The sequence below is a fragment of the Crocuta crocuta genome, unplaced genomic scaffold (genome assembly GCF_008692635.1).
Source record: "Crocuta crocuta isolate KB4526 unplaced genomic scaffold, BGI_CrCroc_1.0 scaffold26, whole genome shotgun sequence".
Taxonomy (NCBI): Eukaryota; Metazoa; Chordata; class Mammalia; order Carnivora; family Hyaenidae; genus Crocuta; species Crocuta crocuta.
In genome coordinates, this window is record NW_027532249.1 from 4940227 (window position 1) to 4966332 (window position 26106).

The 26106-nt window shown below is 40.4% G+C and overlaps 1 protein-coding gene across 4 annotated transcripts in view; it reads right to left on the reverse strand.

The window, feature by feature from the left end:
• Window positions 1-26106, reverse strand: part of PTPRM (protein tyrosine phosphatase receptor type M) — a 588144-nt gene that overhangs the window by 249032 nt on the left and 313006 nt on the right. For 2 of the 4 annotated variants that reach the window (XM_077778075.1, XM_077778073.1), the window contains exons 11-13: window positions 16787-17060; window positions 15717-15753; window positions 9130-9204 (exon numbers count right to left, since the gene is read on the reverse strand). In XM_077778075.1, the coding sequence (XP_077634201.1) occupies window positions 9130-9204; window positions 15717-15753; window positions 16787-17060 (386 nt within the window). The remainder of the gene's footprint in view (window positions 1-9129; window positions 9205-15716; window positions 15754-16786; window positions 17061-26106) is intronic. The other 2 variants (XM_077778076.1, XM_077778074.1) reach the window with 1 other exon arrangement.

The following is a 26106-nucleotide window of genomic DNA, read 5'->3' on the forward strand; positions in this document are numbered from 1 at the left end:
ATGAGAGTAGTTAAGATGCGTCTGTACTGTTCCCAGCTGGTGAGAAGGGGAGACGTCATTGAACCTAGGATACATTCTAGAGGGAGACTGGACAAGGCTGGCTCATACAGAAAACCCCAAATTTGTATTACAAGCCTTGTAACAAGATTTGAAATTGATGGAGACATTTATCATGTTCCTGAAGTCGTGATAATGCACAGATTTGCTAAGATTCTGAGAACCTCAGTGACATTTTTGGAAGCCAACAGCCTGGGGTGTGCTGGGCCACCTTCTCAGTGCTTCGGATATACATCAGAACAGGCAGATGAAGATGTCTGCCCTCAGGGGGCTTATGTTCTAGGAAGGGGAGGAACACAGAGGCAGACGTAAATAAGCACACAAGGTAAGAAGTGCTAGAAAAAGGAAGAAAGGAGCAGTGTAAGCGGAGGGGGAGATTGTGTGGAGAAGATGGGGAGAGGTCCCACGGGAGGCTGCAGTGCGAATGTGGGGAAGTATTCATGGCAGACCTCACTAAGAAGGTGGATTTGAGCCAGGACTACAGGAGGTAGGAGGGTGAGTCAAGTGGATATCTGGGGAAGGATATTCCCAAACAAGGGAAATATGGAAGCAAAAGGTCAAAGAAGGGAGTATGGCTATGTGGCCAGAGAACCACAGGGAGGTCAGGGCAGCTGGTGTGGAATAAGGCAGAGGAAGGAAGGTAGAGAGGGAATCAGGGGAGTGGGCTGTCATCTCAGCCTGGAGGCCACTGTAAAGACTGACAAGTTGACGAGGACGGATCAGTGGTGAGGGATTCTTGACAAAGAAGATGGAGAGAATTCTAGTTTTATCATATAGGAAAATATCATAAAAAGGTAGTATAATAAAAAAAAAAAAACTTATGTTACTAATGTAGGAAGACCCAAAGAGGACCATAACAATCTATACTGTATTGTAATATAGGACAATATGGCATTTCACTTCTGTGAGAAAATAATTGTTTATTTAATAATAAGAGCCAGGCTAGCTGTTGTCTATCTGGAAAAAGCTAGCCCTCTCCCTTGGCAATATGCCACACCATATCGGTGGCAGTTTCTAGATAGGTTCAGGAGCTAAAATTCAGGGGAATGGCGGAATAATCAGAGATGTGAAGACCTTCTCAGGCAACACCAAAGACCTTGGAGAAATAGAGGGAAACGGGAACATACAGATGATCTGAAAATGAGAATTTCCTTATGCCAAAAGACACAGTGAAGTCAAAAGAATAGTGACTGAGGGGCTCCTGGGTGGCTCAGTTGGTTAAGCGTCTGACTTCAGCTCAGGTTATGACCTCACAGTTCAGGAGTTTGAGCCCCACGTTGGGCTCTGTGCTGACAGCTCAGAGCCTGGAGCCTGCTTCGGATTCTGTGTCTCCCTCTCTCTCTGCCCCTCCTCTGCTCGCACTGTGTCTCTCTCTCTCAAAAATAAACATTTAAAAAATTAAAAAAAAAAAAGAACAGTGATTGGCAGGGTAAGTATGAACAGATGTAGAAGAAGAAATGCAAATGGCCAGCAAAGACAGGCGAAGATACCCAGCTTCAGGAAAAGTCAGGACATTCTGGTGCACATTCATGCACCAGAAATGTGGCATGGTAGACATCCCTTCCAAGGGGGGCACTTGGCAGGCACTTAGGGAGAGAATGAACTGCTACAACTGGGAAGGAAAGGAATATGGCTGTGCGTAAAAACCTTGCCCTTTGACCCATATCTGAGAATCATTAAGAAATAAAGTTACAAGGGCACCTGGGTGGCTCACGGTTTGTGAGTTCAAGCCCTGGGTTGGGCTCTACACTGACAGTGTGGGATTCTCTCTCCCTCTCTCTCTGCCCTTCCTCAGCTCTCTCTCTGTCTCTCAAAATAAATAAGTAAACATTAAAAAAAAGAAATAAAGTTACAATGAAAAAAATATGTACAGAAGGTTATATATTCTAGTTTCTGGTGGTTGTTGCCATCAGTAAGAAAAAATCAGAAAGGGGTGAAAATCTGAATGTCCATTAACAAGGGAATGGTGAATAGATCTTTACCTGTCCCTACAGAGGAATACTCAACTAGGAAGAATACATAGGAAGAATACTAGGCTTGAAGGAGAATTCATTACCTAGTAAGTATAAAATGCAAGTGACAGGGTTAAGTGAATAAATGGTAGCAAACAAAATCTGAATATATTTGTACGTATTTACATAGAGAGAAAGATGGCTATTATATAGGCTGGGGATGGGGTTAGTCTAGACTTGGAGTAAAATTTTTCAGTATATCTGAGTTTTTATATGCTTTGTTCACTGACATATCCCAAGAGCCTTGCTCAGTGCCTGACATATGGCAGTTATCAGGAAATACGCACTCCATGCATCAATGAAGGAATAAAAGGGTGTACATACTTTAAAAGAAGGTGTTAAGGTAGGAAAACAATACTAGCTGACATTTCTGGAGGGTATACTAAGTACTTGATGTGTGGATTTAATTCTGATAACTTTACTATGGGTAAAGCTGTAACCTCATCATTTCACAGCTCATCATCACTTCACAGATGAGCAAACTGGGGTACAGAGATTCGAAGTAACTTGCCAAAGGTCATTCTGCTGGTAGGTGACACAGCTGAGGTTTGAACCTGAGTAGTTTAATTCTTCACCTTCCCAACAGTTATACTACCCATGACAGTTTTATAGAAGTTACTGCTCAGTCCAGAGGCCTATATTTGAAGTTGCTCCTGAGGCTTTCCCATGGAACCCCACAGAGGACTGTTTGAGAACCACTTGACCAGATATTTATTTATTTATTTAAAATGTTTGTTTATTCTTGAGGGAGGGAACGACAGAGTGTGAGTGGGGGAGGGGCAGAGAGAGAGGGAGACACAGAATCTAAAGCAGGCTCCAGGCTCTGAGCTGTCAGCACAGAGCCTGATGCGGGGCTTGAACCCATGAGCTGTGAGATCATGACCTAAGCCGAATTCGGACGCCCAACCAACTGAGCCACCCAGGTGCCCCAGTAACCAGGTAACCTCTAAGGTGTCCAGCCCTGATGGTCTCCGGCAACTGACTGATGAGTGTTTGTGGAATGGAGGATTTGAGATCGTCACCTTTTCCAATGCGCCTTCATACACAGTCACCACTCAATTTAGATCCTAAATCAGGCTCCAGCTGAGCCAGCTCTTGGCTAGAGCTCAAAACCCATAAGCTAAGACAGACATACAGAATCTAGCACATTCCTTCATTCTTTGTAAAGATGGAGGGATAAACTCATGTTCTGCGAAGGTGGTGTCAGCACTTCGGGGTACACTGAAATTTGGTATTTGCCATAGACCCACTCACTCCTCAGTGAGAGTCTGAGAAATTCCCTTAGGCTGTCGCTGGTAAACTTCAATTTTGGTTTCTCTTCCTGCAGAAAAGGTGTCCTTCTCTGTGACCCAATGGCTAGGACCCCCAGGAGTATGAGGAAGGATTTAAGGGCCATGGCTGGCAAAGACGTGCCCGCCCAGGAGAGTAGGCACAGCAATGGGTGGGGGAGGCCTGGCCAAGTCATCTCAGGGCTCAGGCTGAGGGCACAGCTGGGTGGGAGTGGAGGGCCGTGTTCTACCACTGCATATGCAGGGGACATTCACCATCAGCAGAAAGCATCGGGGCTGGAGGCAAAGTACCTACCTCTAGTTGAATTAATCTGCCCGTCTCTGCCGGGTGTCAAGCAGCACCTGGAAGTATGAAACCAGGAGCCGAGGAAGCAGGCAATGAGATTTTCTCAGGCGGGGGGTCAGGGTGATATGTGGTGGGGGCAAGCAGGCAAGGGGCCAAGAGGGTCCTTGCTACCAACTGAAGGGGCTGCAGGGGGTGGTGTCAGGGCTGTGGAGCGGGCAGGGGAGAAGCGGGTGAGGACTGAGGGGCTCAGGAGGGGGGTGGTGTCAGGGCTGTGGGGGAGAGCAGGGGAGAAGCGGGTGAGGACTGAGGGGCTCAGGAGGGGAGAGAGAAGGGCACTGAGGGCAAAAAGGGAGATGTTCAAGTAGACTCTGAGGTCAAAAAACCCCAGGGGCTCGAGTGACAAAGCTTGGGATCAGACTTGTGTCCCTGACTTGCCTGCCTATCAGTGCTCTGAGGCTGGTGCACTTGAGTCTAACCCCTTTGAGCTTCCTTTTCTCAACTGAAATGTGTGACGATGTTTCCTCGGGTGGCTGTTGTGAGGACTTAGAGAAAAATACGTCTGCAGAGGTTTCTAGCTCAGGGTCCAAAACACAGAAGCTTCTCTGTATACACTCAGTTGCTTGACTTCCTCAGCGGGGATCTAGTTCCCTGACTTCCAGGTTTTATATTTTACATTAAAAAAACCCCTCTATTTGTTTTAATTTTTTTTAATCTTTTATTTATTTTTTGAGAGAGAGAGAGAGATCATGAGCAGGGAAGGGTCAGAGAGAGAGGGAGACACAGAATCTGAAGCAGGCTCCAGGCTCCACGCTGTCAGCCTGACGCGGGGCTCAAACCCACAAACTGTGAGATCGTGACCTGAACCGAAGTCGGACGCTTAACTGACTGAGCCACCCAGGTGCCCCTAAGACTCTATTTGCTTTAGGAGCCACATCAGGGAGAAAAAAGAAATTCCTTGGGATTTATTTCCTGGTCGCTTTGCCTGGATGTCGGCAAAGATTCTCTCTGTGACCAAACTCCAGCTGGGCTCCCCTGAGCCCCTCCTCCCCTAGGTCTCATCTTGGCCTTTAAAGACTTGAGCCAAGACTGAGGGTTTTTTAACCATCAAGGCTACATCTGTAGGTGACCCCGTCTCCCTTAAAGTGCCTGCCTGAGGAAACTGAAGGCTGCCGGAAGAACTGTTTGTTCCAGTGACACCCGAAGACAGGGCTCCTGTGTCCCAGCCTCTGAGGGAGGGCAGTGGCTTAACTTGGATAAATGACAGTTAGCCAACCAGACGGGTGTCTCCTGGACCCAAACACCCTTCCTGCTTTTTATAATTTTTCACTACACAGACTCTACGGAGCCCCTGCTCACATCCTTTCCCCATTCTCCCTTTAAAATGACAGCCCCTCGGGGAGGCTGGGTGGCTCAGTTGGGTAAGCGTCCCCCTCTTGATTTCTGGTCAGTTCATGATCTCATGGTTCGTGGGTTCGAGACCCACTCTGCAGAGCCTGTCTGGGATTCTCTCTCCCTCACTCTCTCTGCCTCTCCTCTGCCTGTTTCCGCATACATACTCTTTCTCTCTCTCTCAAATAAATAAACTTAAGGAAAATAAAAAAGCTAGTCCCCTCTGCACAAAACAAAATGGAGCCCACCTCTATCCCCTACAGTCAGAAGTTACTGAATAAAATATGTTTTTACAGCTTTAATGTCCAGCTGTGTTTATCTTTGACAATACAGACATATGCTACATGTATCTTTTTCAAAACTTGAAACTTCGTGGGAATAATCTTCGGCTACTTCTCTATTATTTTTGAGTACAATTTACATCTAGCAAGTAATTCTACATGTTCTGATATATCTGATTTGTACTTGAATCCCAAAAGTCACTTTGTTTATAAATATTCTAGGCTACAGATCTTATCACATTAGATGTATGGGTTAACCAAAACGGATGATAAAAAAAAATTTTGTTTGAGGAAAACATTCTCCACAGCATTTCAGAGCTCGCTAAGTTATTAAATCATAAACAGAAATATCTTAATATAAAATAAACAGCCTAGAGATGTTTATAAAATTAACTAAAAAAAATCTTAAAGAGAAATTTCTAGCATGTACAGCTTTTAATTTTCTTCCTAAAGCAGTTCTATATTACAATTAATCACAAAGTCAAGGGAACAAAGTTGAAACCAGAAGCATTTCCAGTTTCTAGAACTTTCTCTGTGGGCACTGTTTAGAGTGGTTTTGAGGTAAAGGGGACCTTTATTCCAGTTATACATTGTTTCCTTTCATAATATCCTATATCCAGTGGTTTAATAAAGCATATTTTAAAATCTGTGGGTTACAACCCAATAGCGGGAAATGAAATCAGATTAGTAGGTAGCAACTAGAATTTTTTTAAAGTATGAAATAGAATGAAATGGAACAGACTAGAACAAATCAGAGATCGTCTCATTCAGTGAGTAGTCTTGGCAGTATGGTTTCTAATGCTTTCTGTTCAGTTAAATTTACGTGTATGTGTACATGTGCATATTGGATAATGATGTATTTCACTGTTGACTGAAGACAAAACATGTTTAAGAAACACTCCCCAGTGCAATGACAGGCCTGCTCATTCTGCAGTCTGTTCTGCCTTTGTTCAGTGAGTCAGATCAGCTAATATTTATGAGCATTTTGCTATGTCTGGTACAGTCCTGGTACGGATATCAGGTCACCAGGATGCTTGTTTACTTTGGGGACAGACAAGCGAGTGAGGTCCCATCTATGCCAAGGAAAGCTTAAGTCGCATGTGCCACATTCTGGGACAAAGGAACTAAGCTCTGCAGAGAATGATCTCATCAGACTTTCCTAGTACAAGTACAGCCTTGAACAGCACTTGTAGGAGTAGGAGGTCAGCCCAATTAAAATGAACAAAAACACTGTTGAGGGGCACTTCAGAATGCATTCCTCATGCACCTCCTGTTGGCTTCTGGAAGGCATCATATTGATCTAATAAACAGAACCACAACTGTTCAGTGGGTCACAGATGTGCAATGTTCAGAACTGTCTCACTGACCATTTCCTAATGAATGCTCCATATGATGAGACGGTTTTGAAATACATGTCCTTTTGTGCATTAGTTACCAAACTATTATCCTTTCCTAAGTGCTAAGTGACCAGCATGATAGTGATTTCTCATTGCCAAGAACCTGTGTGTACATAGGTTTTGATGCGTCTAAAGCAAAATGCCTGATGCCAAGAGCCTGGGCAACCACACAAAGTAAAACTCTTTATAAGACTTAGTAGATCTATACCTTGGCACACAGAAGGTGCTCAATAAATGTCAGATAAGTGATTGACTGCATTAAGTCTCAAGCTTGCAGTATGACTCATGAATAAATCTATTAAAAAAGACAGTGTTACTGCTATCATAGTTGATGGCTGATGCAAATGGAAAATGCAAAAGAAATATTACTTGATTTTGAATTTATCTGGGTAAGATTAGCCATCATTAAAACCAGCAGTAAATACTGAAAAAAGATCAGGAGTGGTTTTTTTTCCCCTGTTTTTTTGAGGCTTATTCTAACACTCCATCATTTTAATCCCTAATAAACCAAAGTAAATGATGGAGAGCTCCTGCAGCCTTTAAAAGAATGGCAGCCATACACCACAGCAATGTATGTGTCCTTCACAGACTAGTTCCCAAATAACAAGATACCTGGGATCTGAAAGCACTGTGAAGGAGGCTGATTTATGAGCTATCTTCTTAATTATGCAAGCTGTAGAGAGAAATCTATGTTCAAAAGTTTCAGTTACTTCAATGCCTAGGAAGCAGCATGCTTAATGTGAAGGTTGTAGATACAGCTAAAGGCTGAGAATGTGGCTATTCAACTACATTTCCCATTAGCACTTGTTTTAGGATAGTGGGGCCACTTTTATTGGTTTGCTGACAATCATGGGGCCAGTTCAGACTCAGCTGGCGGTCAGACTTGCTCAAGGATCTCAGGTTACCTTCAAGATGGACACCGAACCCAACGATGGGCCATGGGCCAGTCCTTAAATATGAAGGTTTTAGACCAGATGACTTAAGAAAGACGCTTCACTATCCCGTAAGTACTTCTACTTTTGGGAAGACAACTTGAGAAGTTCAGGATAAGAAAGAGTCTGTAACAAGTAGAACCTCAATCCATAAAAGAAATATGCTTACAAGAAATGTGAAAGCAAAGAGATACAGAACTATCAATAATAATTTTATAGCTTTGAGGGCCCAAAACAGAGGACCGAAAATATGTGCAGAATTCCAGCAGGGAAAGAAGTAGAATTAGGCTCCATTTCTTTACCTTACAAAAATCAGTCTGTAAATTTCCTGAGTCTCAGTTGCTTTTATTTCCCAAACAATAAGCTCACAGGACAACTTAAACATTTGTGAATTCTTACCATGTGTTAAGCTATACATGTTTTTCCCTTTTTCTTAAATGTGAGAGTATATTCCCTCGTTTCGTACACTCAAAACAATTGCTGGAGTGGAAATTCTATGGAAAACAGCTGAGTTTTAACCGTGCCTACCCTACCTGCCAAAAACTAGAATATCGATGATGTCTCTGAAACCAGAATTTGAATCCTGACCACGTAATTATGTTAGAAATCTTGACAATGGCTTGCTTTTACAGCAGGACGAAAATTTGTCTCCTGAGGTTCTCTGACCACTCACCTTCAATCTGGAGTCATTTACTGGACTCTTTTCTTATAGGAGTTTATGCCGAGGTCCATACACCTTTAGAGATAGTACGGAATGGACAAGCTATTTTCTCTTTGCTAAGTTCTCTTTCTGTGTGCTAATGCTTCTATCTAGAAGCACACAGTTTAACTCCATGACTCTAAGCCATTCAGTTTTTTAAAAACTTCCCTAAATTATTCAGTGCATTTGACTTGCAGATGTGCTGCTGCTTTATATAAACACTTGGCTTTGAAACAGGGATCTATAAGGAATGCAATCAACTCTGCTCCAGTTGTACGTACACGCAGAGCTGTTTGAACGCCGTCACCCCAAACAGCTCTGGGTGGCTACGTTTCAAGATGGCGTACTGCTACGTGTGCGTACAAACTAGATCCTACAAGGTGGAGAGTAAACTTCGCTCACCCTTACATCACAGGGCTTTAGGTGAATTTGCATAACTGGGCATACATCTTTATGGATTCTGATTGAAATCCTGTTTGGTGGCATTGCTGTTGCAAGGCTAGCAAATTTCATTCTGTACAACATTAGGCTAGAAAGGAACACACCAACAGACAAACACACAATGAAAACATGCAGTGGCGTTGTGCTTAATGCATGGGTATCAATGTGCACAGAGAAGAGGCCAAGCACATCACTTCATTTAATGCGGGCACAGGTCTGTATCAAGAGCCTGAAACATTGTAAACAAGCCTTAATAAGCAAAGGAGGAAATGTAGGGGGGAAACAAAGCTGAGAAAAATGAGCAGGAAATGGGCAAGATGACTCATCTATACTTGAACATCTGACCTGTCAGTTGGTCGTCGCCTGCGGCAGGGGCGATGCGAATGTAAGGTGTTGTAAGCTGAGTCACGATTATCGCGGCTATGGCAAAGGAAGATTCCCAGGTCAGCATGCATGAGGGAAGAAAAAGCCAGACTGAAGCTAGGCTAGCAAGGAGAATCTCCATCAGTATATCACATTGTGTCAACTTTGTTCCAACAATAACAAAAAGAGAAGAAAAGAAAAGAAGAAAAAAAAAACCATAGCAAAGCGTTGACTCTTCTGAATCCTTTTCCCTTAAACAGGTTTTTGTCAGGCAGTTAGATTTCTAACTATGACACAGTTGTAAGCTCTGGCTGATACTGTGGGAAATCGAAGTGGGGGGAATTAAAAAAAAGTAAAAACAAAACGTAAGTCCTAAATAAGGCTCTAGGCTGAGCAGTGTTTCCAAGTGCTATTGAGTGTGGTGTATCAGTGATTCGCTGCTAATTCTGATGATCCAAACTTTAGGCTTTTAAAATTTATGAGGTCACTTAAAATTCTGCTGCCTAAGTCACAATATTTTCTCTTCTTGCTAAAATCACCTTTGTGGAGACCATGATCTTCTTTCATTAAAGACATTTTTTCTGTAGAGAGATTAGTTTGCTAACTAAATTTCGTGGAGAACATTTCCATTTAGGAACCTTATTTTGTCACATTAAGGGGCTGGAAAAAAATGCATCTCAAAGCATCAGTTCAAAAAATTAAAACTAGTAACTGCCTTTGCCGTAGTCTGTCATGGTTAACATGTGACCAAAGACATGATTAAGATTCTGGAGGCTGACCAGTTGAACTTCTTGGTTTGGTACACAGCTCAGCGGTTGTGTTTAAATGGTTAACATTTATGACACACAGATATTGGGGGAAAAATAGAAAATTAAAACGTCAGTTCTAACATGATACAGCTGGAAAATGATGCAAAGAAAAAATATTGGAAAATTAAGGACAGGCTTACATGAAAGATTACTAATTTACATGGCACAGCCTGGGTGCTATTAGAAATGTGGCAGCGAGTAAGGAAAATAGATCATCTACCATCTGCAGACAATTAAACCCCAAACTGCTGCTGCATAATATTTTGAAATATCCCTCTGCACCATTCAAACGGTGCTGCTTCTTGTAACTAGACAATTGCAGCAACTGGGTTCAAGAGTGGGATAATCGTCTTTCACACATTATTAATGAAAACTTTCTGGTCTTGCTAAGTGAGATGAATAAACTACCAGTTGAGGCAGAAAGTGGAGAAACCCCAGGGTACTACAGAGATAATTTTCTTGACAGGGTAGAATATGCAGTTTTGCATACTGATATAGCAAACTGTAAACACTAAAAAAGGAAGGCAATTTCTAAGACTTGTTACAAAGTCGGTACCAAGTTTATACATCCAACATTTGCTGGGTCACAGACTTGTTCAACCAAAGTTCCTGTGTGATGTCCTATTACGTGCAGGAAAATGTGACCTACTCTGCTTTTTAAGAAAAACTGTGTTGTCTTATCAAAACCAGAGCATCTATCCAATACTGAAAAAGATAAATAATATGAACGCAAAGTTACTTGAAAATGGCTGGCTTGGACAGCCATGTATTCATAGCTAAATGAAAGGCAAATAAATTGCCGCCGGAGGCTGAAAAGCCCCATAAGGAAAAGTGCATTACAGATATCAGAAGGGATGTTTATATGTCTCTAGGTTCTGCGTTGTAAAGTGTTCATTTGAAACTATGATTTTCAGTTACAAGGACAAAACTTGGATCTGTTATAAATTACCTTAAAATGGGAGTCAGCTGGGCCACCGCTGACTTTTGCAAATAAAGTTTTATTGGAACAGAATCAGACTTAATTGTTTACACATCACCCATGGCTGCTTTTGCACGGCAACGGTAGAGCTGAGTAGTTGTGACAGAAATCACACGGCTCACAGGGTCTAAGATATTTACCATCTCCCCTTTACATAAAAATTTACTGTCCTCTGTCTTAAAAGATCAATAAAATTATATTATAAAAGAATATGGCTAAATTTGGTAAAATAAAGTCAGATATTCTAATCCTATGCTATGAAGACAGTATCTGATAGTAGCTGATAAATTCAGGATGTATTTTAGGTCCAAAAGTATGTATGGAGGAATAAAAAGTATACCAGACGTAGAAAGTACGATTTCAGTTGCATGCAGTGGGGTCTTCTGGAATCTGATGAACTAGTATTTACTAAACTCTTTTGCATGACTCTCGTGTTCCTTGGAAAATGAGTTTGGGTCAAATGATTTAGGAAACATAGGGCTGAACAAAGTTAAACAGACTTCTTTCCCTTGGTAACTTCTCAGGGGCCTGGATATATTCATGATGATTATTAGGAAGACTATTTCAGATCAAGCAAAGAAAATATTTTCTTTACAAAATGCTGACTTATAAATGTAGATCATATCTATATTTCTATTTCTAAATCCATAGCTAGATGATAGCAGATTTGCATAGATGAGTGGTCTTACTATATAATTTGTTTTCTCGTGTACTGAATATGAATAATTAAAAGGAATCCTAATTAGCCGTGCATATCAACATTCTTTTCAGCTCTTTTATTGGTGTGCTTTCATTCTGTGAGCACTGTGGCCCAGAAACGATGGTATGTCTTTGAAAAAAAAAAGTGAACAGGAAAACAGTGTAGAGAAACTTCTCAAAGAGCCTGGTGATTAAAAAAAGAAACATTCAAATTTCTGAATCTAGTTAGGAATTGTTTTGGGACAATGGAAGTCCTTCAAAGTTTTCTGAAGGTCTTCCAGCAAAGTACATGTGCTCCGCAGTACAAATGTAAGCTAAATAAATTACTGAGCTTAAAAACAGTGAACCGTATTTTGCACAAAAAATTCACCTAAGAATATGACACTAGAATAATGGTTTGTATTCTTTTTAAGACATAGTGTAGCTCCTATAATGCCTTTGGAAAGAATTTAGCATGTATTCTCATGAGGTTTTTGTTTTGATTTCAAGTTACACTGCTGTTAGCCAAATCACAGCAATGAAAGGAATAAGTACACACGTGACTCCAGCCCCCATACACTAAAAACAAAGAAAGAAAGAAACAAACAAAAAAAACCCAAACTTTTACGAACTCAAAATCCTCAAGAATTTTAAATGTGATATATTTTATATGCCTAGGAAGTCTCACAGATTATACTATGCCTACCTTTTAGAAGGTGCTCACAAACGTTTTAAAATAAATGCAGAACAAGGAAGACGCCAAGTGGCTACCCCATCTGGGAGAAAGATTACTGGCATCGTGTTATGGAAAATATTATTTTATGGAAGACTGATGTGAAATATGCCATTTAAATCGATTATAGTATCAATTAGAATGAATATACCTTATTTAATTAATATGAGAAATCTAATTTACTAACAAGAAAGGTTTTGATATTTAAGTATATCCTGTCCATTTAGAGTTGATAATCGACAAAGCCTTCCAGAACTAGCATAAAAGGAGGTTAAGCCCTACCACTGACCGCGAGGCAGCCATTAGGTATGCAAAAGTCAAAGAAAACACATATACGAACTGCTAAGACACAGTTGGACCAGGTGGTCTTGAAAAGAATCCACCTATAAAAATGTGAACGCCATTAAAAATCAAAATAAAACTAAGAGGATCTAAGAAGAGTTAAAAGCTATTCTGTTAACTCCACCATACAGGTTGAGGGTAGTAGCCAAACATTATGCATATTCGAGAACTGTATGGTGTCTTTACCTTTTAACTCAAGAGATAGAATATTCTGTGATGAGTCTGCCTTAGCCAACAATCAAAATACAGTCACATATACCTATGAGGAATCCAGAGGTATAAATTAAAGGATACAGGAAAATATAGGCAATCCTCCACACATTCAGAGATAGGTAAAAACATACCTTAGGTTTTTCCTCCATGTCTAATTTTTATAAGGCTTTATATTTGAGATGATTAGTGTCAAAATATACTCTTGGAATATGATTAAATAATCACAACATTGAATTTATAAAGAGTATGAAATATATCTTTAAGAGACATACCCATACTTGAAATTACAAACTAGCTACCTGTGAAAACAAATCCACCTCCATACTTTCTCTATAAAGATACTTGTCAACAGTTGTTTCATGAGAGCATCGACATCTTTGTAAATTCAAAATGCTGCTTAGGAATGTGGTTTAGTGCCTGAAAATTCAATTAAGCCACCACACTGTCAGCAATATGTGGCAAAAACACAGAAAGTCTGAACTCTTTTCAATTTCAAGCATCCTTCCTTCAGGATACCAATAAAGGTATTAGAACTGCCTATTTCTCTGTTTTGACTAAGTAGTCAAGATGGAATGGCTTCCTGCACCACTGAAAGAACTTTTAGCATGAATAAAGAAAAATTATCTGACTATAGCAGTGGTGAAACATTAGACTGTGCTATAAAGGAAGTTCACTGAATCTGCACATGTAGAACATGATAAAATAAAATAGTACCAGACAGTGCAGTTTTACCTGTGAGGAGAGTGTCTCCCAAGGTTACCTCTGTATTATGCTTTCATGAATGGAAAGGACAATGTTATGTAATGACTATTAACACTGGGTCCCCTCTATCCCCACAAGAGTTTATTTGGATAAGAGTTTGTCACAATATAAATGTTTGCAAATGACTTAGAAAATATGAGTGGGGAATATTCAGTCAATCAGGTCATCTGATTGCCTAATCATCCTTTGGTGAATTGAAAAACAAATTACAATATTGATTAAATCTAGCTGATGGAAGAAAATGATCCAAATCACCATCTAATTCAATCTATTGTGAAAACAGCCAATGTCAGATTTCCATATCTACAAGTGTGTTATTTATATAATTATTTAGCTATGTAAATGAACATGATGACAGATTTTGTTGCTTTCAGAATGAATTGGGCAGGGACCAATTTTAATAAAGGGGAGAGCAGATACTTATACAATGCAATACTATAATTGGCCTGAGGTTATGCTGGGTGAAAAGCCATGAACTACAGTGGAAACACTGAGGGTAGGAGTCCAAAGGTTTAGAATTAAGCCCTGACCCACAGATTATCTGCTGAATGACCTTAGTTAAGTCAATTCATCTTTAAAAATATGCATGTTCTTCATTTAAAAAATAAAAATAGCAATGCCTGCCTCCTTTCTCATAGTAATGTTGAAGAAACAGGTGACACATGTTTGAAAGCGCTTTCAAACCTTTTAGCTGAGATTTCAGTGTAAGGCATTACAAATGAGGCACTGTGGAAGTGGATTTACTCTTTCAGACCTTGACGGTAAGGGGAATTCAGTACAACAATTGGAGCATGGGTGTTCTTAGATCTGGGAGGTCTAAGAATATCCATACTTCATCAAGGGCTTCATAATACTTACTAATTAATAGCTAAGGTCATATTACACTTTATAAAACATACCAATATCTGTGCTCATTTATTACTAATTTATTCCTAAAAATAAAGGCACTTAATCAAGTAAAATATGACACTAGAGAAACCAAATGTTTCAAAATCAATACAAATAGATTCTTAGAAACTCAACATGAGCCCATGAGCACCTGACACAGTGTCTGGCACCTACCATGAAGCCAGGAGCTAACTGAATAAAAAGGTCCTGGATCTTCAGGAAATAAGAATTCAATGAGAATTTTGAACATGCACATGGATGTCCATGATATATCAAACTATACTCCCTGCAAGGGAAATGGTGAAATAACAAGGTGTCTTTACCCAATAGAACGCAGGTGACTGACTTTGGTCTGACTACATCGAGAGTCACAGACCCAAGGGTGCCTTCATGCTATCATTTCTAAATTAAATCACATAGAACTTATCATGGTCATGGTCACTGTGATGGTCTGAGAGGGTGTACTGAACTACAGGTGTTAATTTATAATGCCTCATTTCAATGCAGGATTTTATATTTCTCAGAGCATTTTCTCATACATTTCCCATGCCCTGGGTAAAATCACATTCCAAGGTGAGCAAGATGACGTTACAGCTCATGTGTGCACACACAATCATACTTTCTTCTTTAGGAGGCTGTGTGTGGCGAGCATATGACAGTTGAATCCCAGCCACTTCGACATCTTGTCTTTGATCACATTTTCTCAGAATTTTAACCAGGGCTGGGAAACAGAAATTCCACTAAAATCACCCAGTTACTGGGTTCAATTGCCCCATGTTTGGTGGAAAAAGCCCATGCAGATTCCATCTGGGAGAGCTCTTATCCCTAGATACTTGTTCAAAAATATCAGGCTATATTTTACTACTTTACATATGAAGATTTATTACTCACAGTACTACTGCATATGCTACTATGGTTTAAAAAACATGTACTGAAAGCAGATAAACATTAATTTTATTTTAAAGAATTTTGAAAAGGCTAACCATTGAAAACTGCTTGGAATATGGTATCGACATGAAATAGTATTTACTGCTAAGACTCTAATACATGCACCCACAGATAGACACACTTATTTCAATGAAGTTAACCTTACAAGAAATTTTGAAATACCATCTAAAGATTTAAAGGACATAAACTGGGAGAGCATCCCACGATTTCAACGTACCTTTTGTGGCCACTCGGACACAGTCTATTTTGGTTTCCTGTGTCAAAGAGGGGAAAAAAAAAAATCACTATTCGTGTTTTATTTAAAACAAATAAAAATAATCTGTAGTTCTATTCGAATGCTGATAAGGAAAGAGCTCATTGTTCCAAGTGTGGCATTAATCACACAATGATGAACGGCACTAGATAGATGCTCGCACAATGATTACCCCTTGTACCATTCTCAGATACATATTCTGGCTCCGGAGCTGATGGCCGTGGGCATTTCTGGAGTGGGTTGCAAATGAGCTACACATAAAATGTCCCCGCCTAGGGGCCCTGTTTTCTCCAGACCCTTGCACGCTCTCTGTGCAGACATTACTGGAGAAGAACTTTGGGTCCTGGATTTCCCCCACTTTTCATGGCAAAAGTCAAGTCAACGATACATAGACCCAGGCTCTGAAGGAGGGAAACCAACATGGTGTCCAGAAAACTCGCTAAGGAGATCTTAATATCTTACCCGAGTTCTGGGTTGGTCTGAACAGAAAAGGGGAAAAAATTCAGGAACGACTCCATAGTCTTTATTTTGTTTTCATCTTATCTTTCTAAAGCTGTTTTCTCTCTCTCAAGAAAAAAAAAAGAAACCTAATTTAGTTACAGCTATAGGAAGCATAAACTCTTGTGGAACCAAAGAAATGGGACAGAATATGCTAGAAAGACAGATGTTGTGTATCTCGCAAAATTTTAAATGAGCTGAATGTATGTGTTGTAGCTATACTATTTCCCTGTAAAACAGTAAGTGAAGCAGAATTGCTAGCCAACTTTTGGTAACAAGTAAAAACTGAAAATAAAAACCATCATGCTGAGAATATATTCTCCCTACCAAAACAAATACAGATATATTCATTTCTTTCCATAAATTTCTCTAGGTGAAAATAAGTTTACAGAGACAAAAACACAAACAAACATACATTTGTTCCAAGTAAAAACACAACAAAAGCATGACTTTATTTCTTACTACTCTCTTCCTTAATCTACGTTCACATTAATAACCCTAAATAGCCTAGGTAAACAGCCATCTATAAAACTTACCCCATTGGCTCTACTAGCAGCTTGGAAATAAATTCTGTAGCTTTTATGGGGGAGAAGGGGAGTGTTCCAGTATCCGTTGTAGGTCTTATTATCACCAATAGTAAAAGGCTGAGCAGCTTGGAGACTGTTGGCTGGGAATTCTGCAGCAAAGTAATACTGTGAGTTCAGTATTGATGCATTCTGGAAGTGAATTGGCACGGGGTAACACTTTAAGATTTCGGTTGTCTTTTTAGTTCTTCGAGGTCGTTCTTCCTCAACAACTACTTGATAGACACTAGGAGGGGAAAAAAGTATTGTCAGTGATATTTTATGAGGATTGAGCTGATCCCCTTTGCTGTCAATTGCATGGACCCATAGGATATCCAAAATAAAGAACACATTGTGATACAGTCAGTAAGTGCTTAGTACCTAATAGATCCTCACTTAATATTTGCTCAGTGAAAGAGAAGGAAGGGGCTTAATATTCTCCCATGGAACTCTCTCACCCCAGGGTTGCCTGGATGGCTTAGTTAAGCGTCTGACTCTTGATTTCAACTCAGGTCAAGATTCCAGGGTGGTGAGACTGAGCCCCACATCGGGCTCCACACTCTATCTCTCAATTTGCTGTTTATGTGAGATGGACACTAAAATAATGTCCTTCCCACATGTAACTGAAGATGAATTTTTAGAAAATTAACTCAGTTTACCTAAAAAATGAAATTATATTAATTGTAAGTTTATTTTTAAAAAGACAGTGTAGGGGTTCCTGGGTGCTTAGTCAGTTGAGGGTGTGACTTCAGCTCAGGTCATGATCTTGTGGTCCATGGGTTCGAGCCGTACTTCGGGCTCTGTGCTGACAGCTCAGGGCCTGTAGCCTGCTTCAGATTCTGTATTTCCCTCTCTCTCTCTGCCCCTCCCCCACTCACGCTCTGTTTCTCTCTCAAAACTAAACAAACATTAAAAATTAAAAAAAAATTAAAAAAGGAAATGTATTATTTTCTTCAATGACATCTGAAGGAATGCAGGTGACATTTGAACAAGTCACAAAACACAGTATGTAACGATTCACATTGAGCAAGGTTTAACGTCCCATGTTTTCTTATTTTCTTTTGCCCCTCACCGTATCAGATCAGGGGAAAGAAGAGGACATAAGAAGATCTGAGAAAAAGAGACTGGAATCTCAAAAGCCAAGACTTGGATCCTGAACCGGGTTATTTGAATTATATATAAAGAGAAGAAGGGGATGGCATGTTCTGAAGACAGCTGTACGGCCAGAAGTTCCACACCTACCGGCCCTCCTCCCTCCCCCTTCCAATGTCTGTATTTCGAAGTAACCATAGGAGAATGAAACCAACTTTGAAAAAATGGATGTTTCTGTGAAGATATATGTTTTAAGAGAATGATGAACACTTGTGTCACTTTGGTGGGGGGAAAAAGTTTCCAACACTGAGAGAAACTAACTCTTCACAGCAGCTTTCAAAACTGAATCCAGAATTGATTGATTCCAGCAAGAAGTGCATCCTTTTCTCACTGTATCAGAAAAGCACGCTGACTCCCTGGAACAATGTTGCAATCCTAGAGTTGCTCATAGGGGGTACTTGTTAATACTGAAGAACAGGTGAGAGGTGCCTGCCAACCCCACCTGCCTGGGGAGGGCCTGGTGATGTCCCTCTTTGGGTCTTGCCCATGTGAACTCTGAATGTGCATTCTGTGAAATCATCTATTTCTGGGAGTACACCTAGCACATTCTATTACGGGAATGCTATCCAGCCGCTGCTATTCAGTTTGTAATTCTGTCCAAAGAAAAATCAATTGTTGCAGAACATCAGAATGATTGCTCAGTAGGCAGGTAGTACTGTAGGTTTACAGTGTAATGATAATGCAAATTCTGAGTGTGGTGTGAACATAAATAAATAAAAGCAAGAAATGGGACTCTTACTTCCTAACCTCCTAACCTCAGAGACTCTCTATTTGTTCTGTTAAGATGCTCCGGCAAATCTGATAGAATGCTCAGTGCGTGATGGGTCTCACACGAAAGGCCACATGTAGATGGGAAGCATCTTCCTCTAGGAAGATCAAGAACACACATGGAGGTAAAGCGGACCTGTATTTCTTGCCTCCTTCTTCCTGACTTCTTACATGTAAAGTTAGATGTGGCGACTTTAAAATATATCTGCATGTTCTGACATGGCTCTTGATGACACTTTTCATCAAGAATGAAATCCTGCCGTTTGCAGCAAGGTGGATGGAACTGGAAGGTATTACGCTGAGTGAAATAAGTCAGTCAGAGGAGGCCAGATATCAGATGTTTTCACTCATATGTGGATCCTGAGAAACTTAACAGAAGACCATGGGGGAGGGGAAGGGGAAACTTGTTACAAACAGAGAGGGAGGGAGGCAAACCATAAGAGACTGTTAAATACAGAGAACAAACTGAGGGATGATGGAGGGTTGGGGGTGAGGGGGAAATGGATGATGGACATTGAGGGAGGGCACTTGTTGGGATGAGCACTGGATATTGTATGTAAGTGATGAACCATGGGAATCTACCCCCAAAACCAAGAGCATGCTTTACACACTCTATGTTAGCCAATTTGACAATAAATTATATTAAAAAATAAAAATAAAAAATAAAGTGCTTAGGTGTCCAACAGCAACAACAACAACAACAAAAGAGTGTGGTTGGCCAACCTTAATGACTACATACAACCAAAAGAATGGAACAAAGGGGTAATTGGTAACTCTTAAGGGGCTGGTCAGAGAAGGCTCCAGATCTTCAGCCTGGTTCCCCAGGAAAGCTAGCTTCCTAGGAGAAAATGGTCCAGTGACTCTGAACCTGTCACACTGTAGAGGCCACCTGCAAGCACTCTACCCTGCAGTCCCAAAGAACTTCCAGGCAACAACTGGCATCACTAATAATCATGTGCGTGGACCACTGTGGAAGACAATCCTGAGACGCTGAGCAGGAATGGCCCAGCCAACCCTCCACTAGCCCACAGAATCGCAGCAAAACAGAAATGTTATTTTTAAGCTGCTGAGTTTTAGAGTAGTTGGATATGCAGCAAATATTAAACAGAATATCCGGTCATAGAATAGCAAGAGTAACGGGTCAAGGTCAAAGTCAAAGACAGCACAAAGCAGACAACAGGTGATTCATGAAGAAGTTTAACCAAGTCTGCCACTAAATACATACAGCACTAAGAATATGTGAGTGTTCTCTGGAAATGCCTTTTGTNGGTGGCACTTGCATTGATCCATGCTCTAATCTGAATTCTGCTAACAAGTGGGTTTTAAATTAATTCCTTTGAGTCTTTTTCTTTACCCCAATGAAATAAAAGAGTTAGATAGATCGATAAGGTACATTTTATACTTCTATTCAGCATTTTATTCCACATGCAAGAACTACTCTCAAAAAATGGATAAATCAAAGGAATAATTAATCTCTTTGCAAAGGAATTCTCTACATAAAATGATGCTTAACATGGGCTTCCTTCTATCAGCGTTTCCAAGTTATTTGCTATATGACACGATTTTCAAAATTTCACTTTCAAAACAACTCTGGAAAGCCCATAGGCTGGACAAAGTGGAAATGTGAAGATACACGTGAAGACAAAATTTGCAGAAATTATTCCGTACAGGAAGCGCTAGGCTGGGAGTCTTGCACATGTAGGCTTTGTTTTCCCATGTTACTGATGCAAAAACTGAGGCTCAAGGGTGAAGTGCCCATTCCATCTGGGGCTCACAGCTAATGAAGTAGCAGACGTGGGCTCATGACCATCAGACAAGGCAGTACCAGCACTACCTGTTAAAAGTCCTGGTTAAGGTGCTCATTTGAACCGTCTGCACCGTAGGCATCTTCCCCTGCTTTTGTAGATGCAACTGACACACAAACTGGTCCCATACCTACTTCCCATAATCAATTTCAGTACTGTATAGAGATTCTTTCTCCTTTATCACATCCTAATGTGATAGAAGATGCTAATTACACCTTTGACCTCAGTTCATTCTCCCCTCTCTCTCTGAGTCATTAATAATTTTCCAGGGAGGACATTCCTGGACTTTGCAGTGAGGCCAGTACCTGACTGGTGTCCTCCTCAGCTCTTGATCCCAGCCAGGAACTTCAGTGCCATTGGTGACAGTCATCACTCATGATTCATTTCTAACTCCTCTAGATGAAAGACTAGCACAACCACTTCCAGACTGTCCAAGTCCCACCATTTGAATTCTATCACAAACACTCTGTCCTCTATTCCTTTGCCTTGGCCTGGACCCAAGTTTGTTACTGAAATGCTGTTCTCTCCAACACACTGAAATATTCTGCCATTCTCAGAAGATGACCCTAATTTATAAGAGGACTGAGACCCTCTCATGAACCCTCTGTCAGGGGCTCATGATCTGCTCCCCACTGTGATATACTCTTGCTCTGCTCCCCACTCACAAAAGCATATTTCTTATAAAGACTAATAATAATTTGTGTCTATTTATGAAGGTTTTTAAAAATCTCAAGTTCCTGGAGGAAAAGGTCTACAATTTAGTCATCTCTGTATCTCCGCACACTTGGAATGAAGTGGGCCATAAGATACATATTTTTGAAAGCATGTAATCCAGAAGTAATATTTTATATGCATTATATGTAGTGGTAGGGAAGAAACACCAGTAATCACAAATATGCTCTGCTTTACTAAAATTTAATACTAAGTTTATTTTGGATTCATTTCTTGAATATCCAAGAGTTGACAGAAGAAGAAATTATCAAGAAAAAGGTTTTATGAAGAGAGAATGTGGGGTAGATTGTAAGTTTATTCAGGATAACCCAGAATTAAATAATAAACCCTGAGAGAATCAAAGATGGCCTCTTTGTTTTTCTACCTCCATCTCAAACCTTTACCTCTCACTTCCCACCCATCTTTCCCCCAACTATGCTAGTATGTGTGCTGTGCTGTGTGTGCATTTAATCATTTGTTAACTCTAGGAATTTTTTTGAGCACCTACTATGTGCCAGGCACTTCTTTAACTTGAACAATATAATATGTGACATTTCCTAAGGAGAGAAAATTCTGTTTTGTAATTTAAATACTACCTAAGTGAATATAGGCAAAATAATAATAATAATAATAATAATAATAATTTTTCCAAGCAGGAATGTTATGAGGATTAGATGAAAACTTGAGAATTAAATGATCATTTAGTGGACCCCCATTTTAGCCAGCTTGGTACATTATACACTCCACTCTACTCCAGTTATATTACTTTTTAAATGGCTACCATCTACTCATCTTCAGATATATTAAAGGAAGAACTAAGTTGACTAGAGCAATTTCAAACCCAAAATGTCTTTTCATCCTGGCTCCACAAGAGAAATTAGATTTGCAAGCATCCAGACCTCAAATCTATTTGCTCTTTAATAATTTAAGCACTGAAAGGTCAAGCAGCTCTTTTCTATTCTCCTTTATCAACGTCCAAGCGCTAATGAAAAATAGCTAAATCCTATCTGCTGTCCAATTGCCACACATTGCTGTCTCCCTGATGGAAATTAACACATTATTGGCACCTAGGTCAATGGCACCTCAACAGAACTCTCTGAGGGATATGTTTTTCATTGGTGCCCATGACATCATTTCACTAGTGTATTTCATAAGATCTGTCCAACCACAATTGTAATCTCAAAAAGTCGCTTTGAAAATCTTATTCTTTGAATGGTTTTTCTAAAAATGATGATTAGAAAGAGCAAGTTCTCAAGGCCGGAAAGCCAAGCAGAAGTTTCTAGGTTAGTGAGCCGAATTAATATTCTATTATCCTTTTAATGCATTACTCATGCTCCCTATGTTTATTAAAGTCCTACCATCCCTATCCTTATTCCACTATTCTGGAATTTAAAGTTACATAAAATGTTCCTCCGGCATTTGCAGTACGAAGGCATGATCCATAGTGAAGATGAATCTGCCAAAAGTGTGACATCACTATATTATAACTTTCTTATGGAATGAAATTTAATTTAAAGTTTAATTTATGCGAGGCTTTCCTACAACAAAACTCTTAAGGCTTTTATAAGGAGAATGAGAAATCTGCATTTATATAGACTAGCACATGACACGTAACCTAGAAAAGAACATCGGAACATCTTTCATGTACTCTGTTAAACCTGGAAGTTCAAATGTGATGAGATATTTTTGTTTTTTTCTAACTTTGAAGACGTTGAGTAGAAGCCTGCTGCAGAGTTGAAACTGACTTTAACATTTTGGTCTTAAGTCATTTCAAAATGAAACCCTTAGTGGGAAGTCCATTTTTCTTATCCACTTATTCTATTTCTTATCAGCATAAAATATTGGAGGGTTATCCAACTGGGTAACAGAACAGGGGGTGAGGAAAAGGGGAGAGAGGGAGAGGAGTTAACAATCCATTTCATTGTCGCTTTTGCTAATCTTTTATGTTTTATTTTTTTCTAAATTTTTTTTTTAACATTTATTCATTTTTTTTGAGAGACAGAGAGAGACAGAGCATGAGTTGGGGAGGGGCAGAGAGAGGGAGACACAGAATCTCAACAGGCTCCAGGCTTTGAGTTGTCAACACAGAGCCTGATGTGGGGCTTGAACCCACAACTGTGAGATCATGACCTTAGCTGAAGTTGATCACTTAACTGACTGAGCCATCCAGGGGCCCCGGTTGCTGATCTTTTAAAGTCCGCACTTCTGATCATTTCAAGGAGGTAGAATATTGTTCATTTCATGGTACCTCATAGTGCCTTTTAGTTTAATTTGCAAATTTTGGTAAAACCATCTCTCCTAGATGTATAAAAAAAAAAAAAAGACTAAAGACTAGCATTTCTATTTTCCTGAAGGTTTTTTTTTTTTTTTTTGAGAAAGGGGAGGGTGATGAAAAATGAAAGTATAAATTATATGCAAAGCATGTAATATAAATGTGTGATTAAGGTTTATTGCCATGAACTAACAGAATTTATCTTCTTCCTGTTCTGGCTTTGGTCCTTTTCTTAAACCTGTCAGCAGTTACAGAAACGACACACACTAATAATTCAAACAACCTAGTACAACTAAACTAAATTTTAAAAATATCATCACCACTTAAAAAATTAGGGGGAGAAAAGGTCAGTTCAATATGTTGATCATCATGACTAGGATTTTTCAGAGTCCTTCACGGAACACTAGCACCATGAGTAGCTGACCTAACATGGTCCTGTTCACTAAATCAGAAATGCTGACTGGCCCCTAGTTTTGCACAGACAGCAGGCACTGGGTAACATGCCACACAGCATAAAAAGATCAGGGGGGTAGAATATTCTATGTTAGCCACTTGAATTTCTCTTTGTCCTGCTCTCTTCTAGATACGATTGGCCATAAATTGTTTTGGAATATTTGTGGGCACCACAAATATATTTTATGTTCTCTCAGCCATAATTCAAGGAGCTAGCCTTGCATCTGTAAGTTACCACTGTTCTGCGTGTGCATACGTGTGTGCATGTGTGTGTATGCATGTACTGTGCATGTGCAAGCGTGCCTGAGCATGTGTCCAGTACCCTGCTGCTCTGCTAGTTAGTGATAAAATCTAATATAATAAAATATTAATTACAGCTGAAAGGTCGGGTGAGAAATATGAAGTCAATTACAGTTCCATATTGTGCACAAAGGGCAGGAAGAAAAAAAATCCTTTAGTTACGGAGGTTTGGGATAATAAAGTAAAAACTAAAACATTAGACTCAGGCTGAGCAGCTCTGTAAAAGGCCACCTGTTATTAATCTTCACAACAGGCACCAAATTTCAAGTAAACGAGTCCTAGATGGAACCTCCTTAAGACGGAGTTCTCCCTGTTTTAACAAATGAAGGCATTTTCCTTTGAGGATTTTATTTCACTTAAGCTAATCATAATCTAATCATCACAATTTCATAACAAACATGATTATAAAAATTATAATTCAAGGTCAGCTATTATTAAAGTGTGTTTTCTTAAATAGTGCTAGTGATTTGAATAACAATGGAAATCGAATACCACCAAAGCCACACTACATGTTTTCATTGTTGCATGTCTGTATTATAGTCAATTGAGAACCTTTCAGTCCGTAAAAGTCGTCATATTGCAGGCTAGGTAAGCTGGAATGGAAATGCCACCATCAGTGAGGCAGGGGAACCCAAGGGGATGCCCTTGAAAGAACACTGAACTAAGAATCTTCATACCACAGGGAATTGGGTCCAGCTTGGCTCATAAATATCGACTGACCAGTACGGTCCTTTCAAGCTCTGATATCTTATAACTCCTGGCACAAGATCAGGTGACTCTCCACATCAATACACGAGAAGAAAATTAGTTCATTTCTATGTCCCCCACTGTCCCATTTCACAATATTTATCATGTATTTAGCACTGCCAGGCCCAGGGGAGGAAAAAAAGGAGGCGTTAGGTACTGACTGTCCCTGCCCTTGAAGACCAGCTTTAGGGTATCAGAAATAGGTCGCTTCAACAAAGAACTGCGGTGACAGAGACCTGACATGGGTTTGTACGTGGCACATACGCACAGAGCACGTACACAAACCCAAGGGTAAGGGAACACAGGGGAGGAGTGACAGTGTTTACGCCCATGTCTTAGAGCACCTGCTTCATTGAAGACATCTGGGCTGGACCTAGAGCCCAAACACTCCCACCAGTAACACCCAAAGACTGTGGTCCTGCCCAGGGCCACTGGTGTTCTCCCCAAAGTAGACATAAAGGAATGGGGACAAATAAGCTAATGTCCTTAGATTCCCTACACAGTCCCCATTGTCTCCAACCAGTTGAGCAAACAAAGTTCCAACAAGCTTTTCCAACACACTCACTAATGACTGCTTGCAACAGCTTCCCAAGAGCCCATAAGGACCTACATCCAGACGACAGAAGACTGCAGGGAATGGACTGTGTCCCAGCTCAGACGCCCCCCGAAGTCCTGGCCCCAAGGGTTCCCCGAGTTACTTCGTGGGCAACCTCAAGAGAGGCAGGGCTTTCCTTACAATCTCGATACTGCTCAGCTCCTAGCAAAGTGCACCGTAGGGCGTGGCGAGGAACAGGGTTCCTCACCTTGACTCCCGCAGGCTCCATGATGCCTACGGTGAGGGCCAAGCACTGAGAGTGGTCTCCGCTCTCTGGGGGCGGGCGGATGGAAGCGCCCAGGGACACACAGTCCTGTGCTCCACTCCACTCTACCCCTCTCCAAATCATCATCAGGCAAACTTGGAACTACTCTTCATGCCTTGTATGATCACTCCTCCAGTTACAAGATCCATAATGTCTAAATTTTAGGATTTCAATTGATACCCATTTTCATCATGCAGGTCAAATCAAAATAACTCCAGGTGGCCC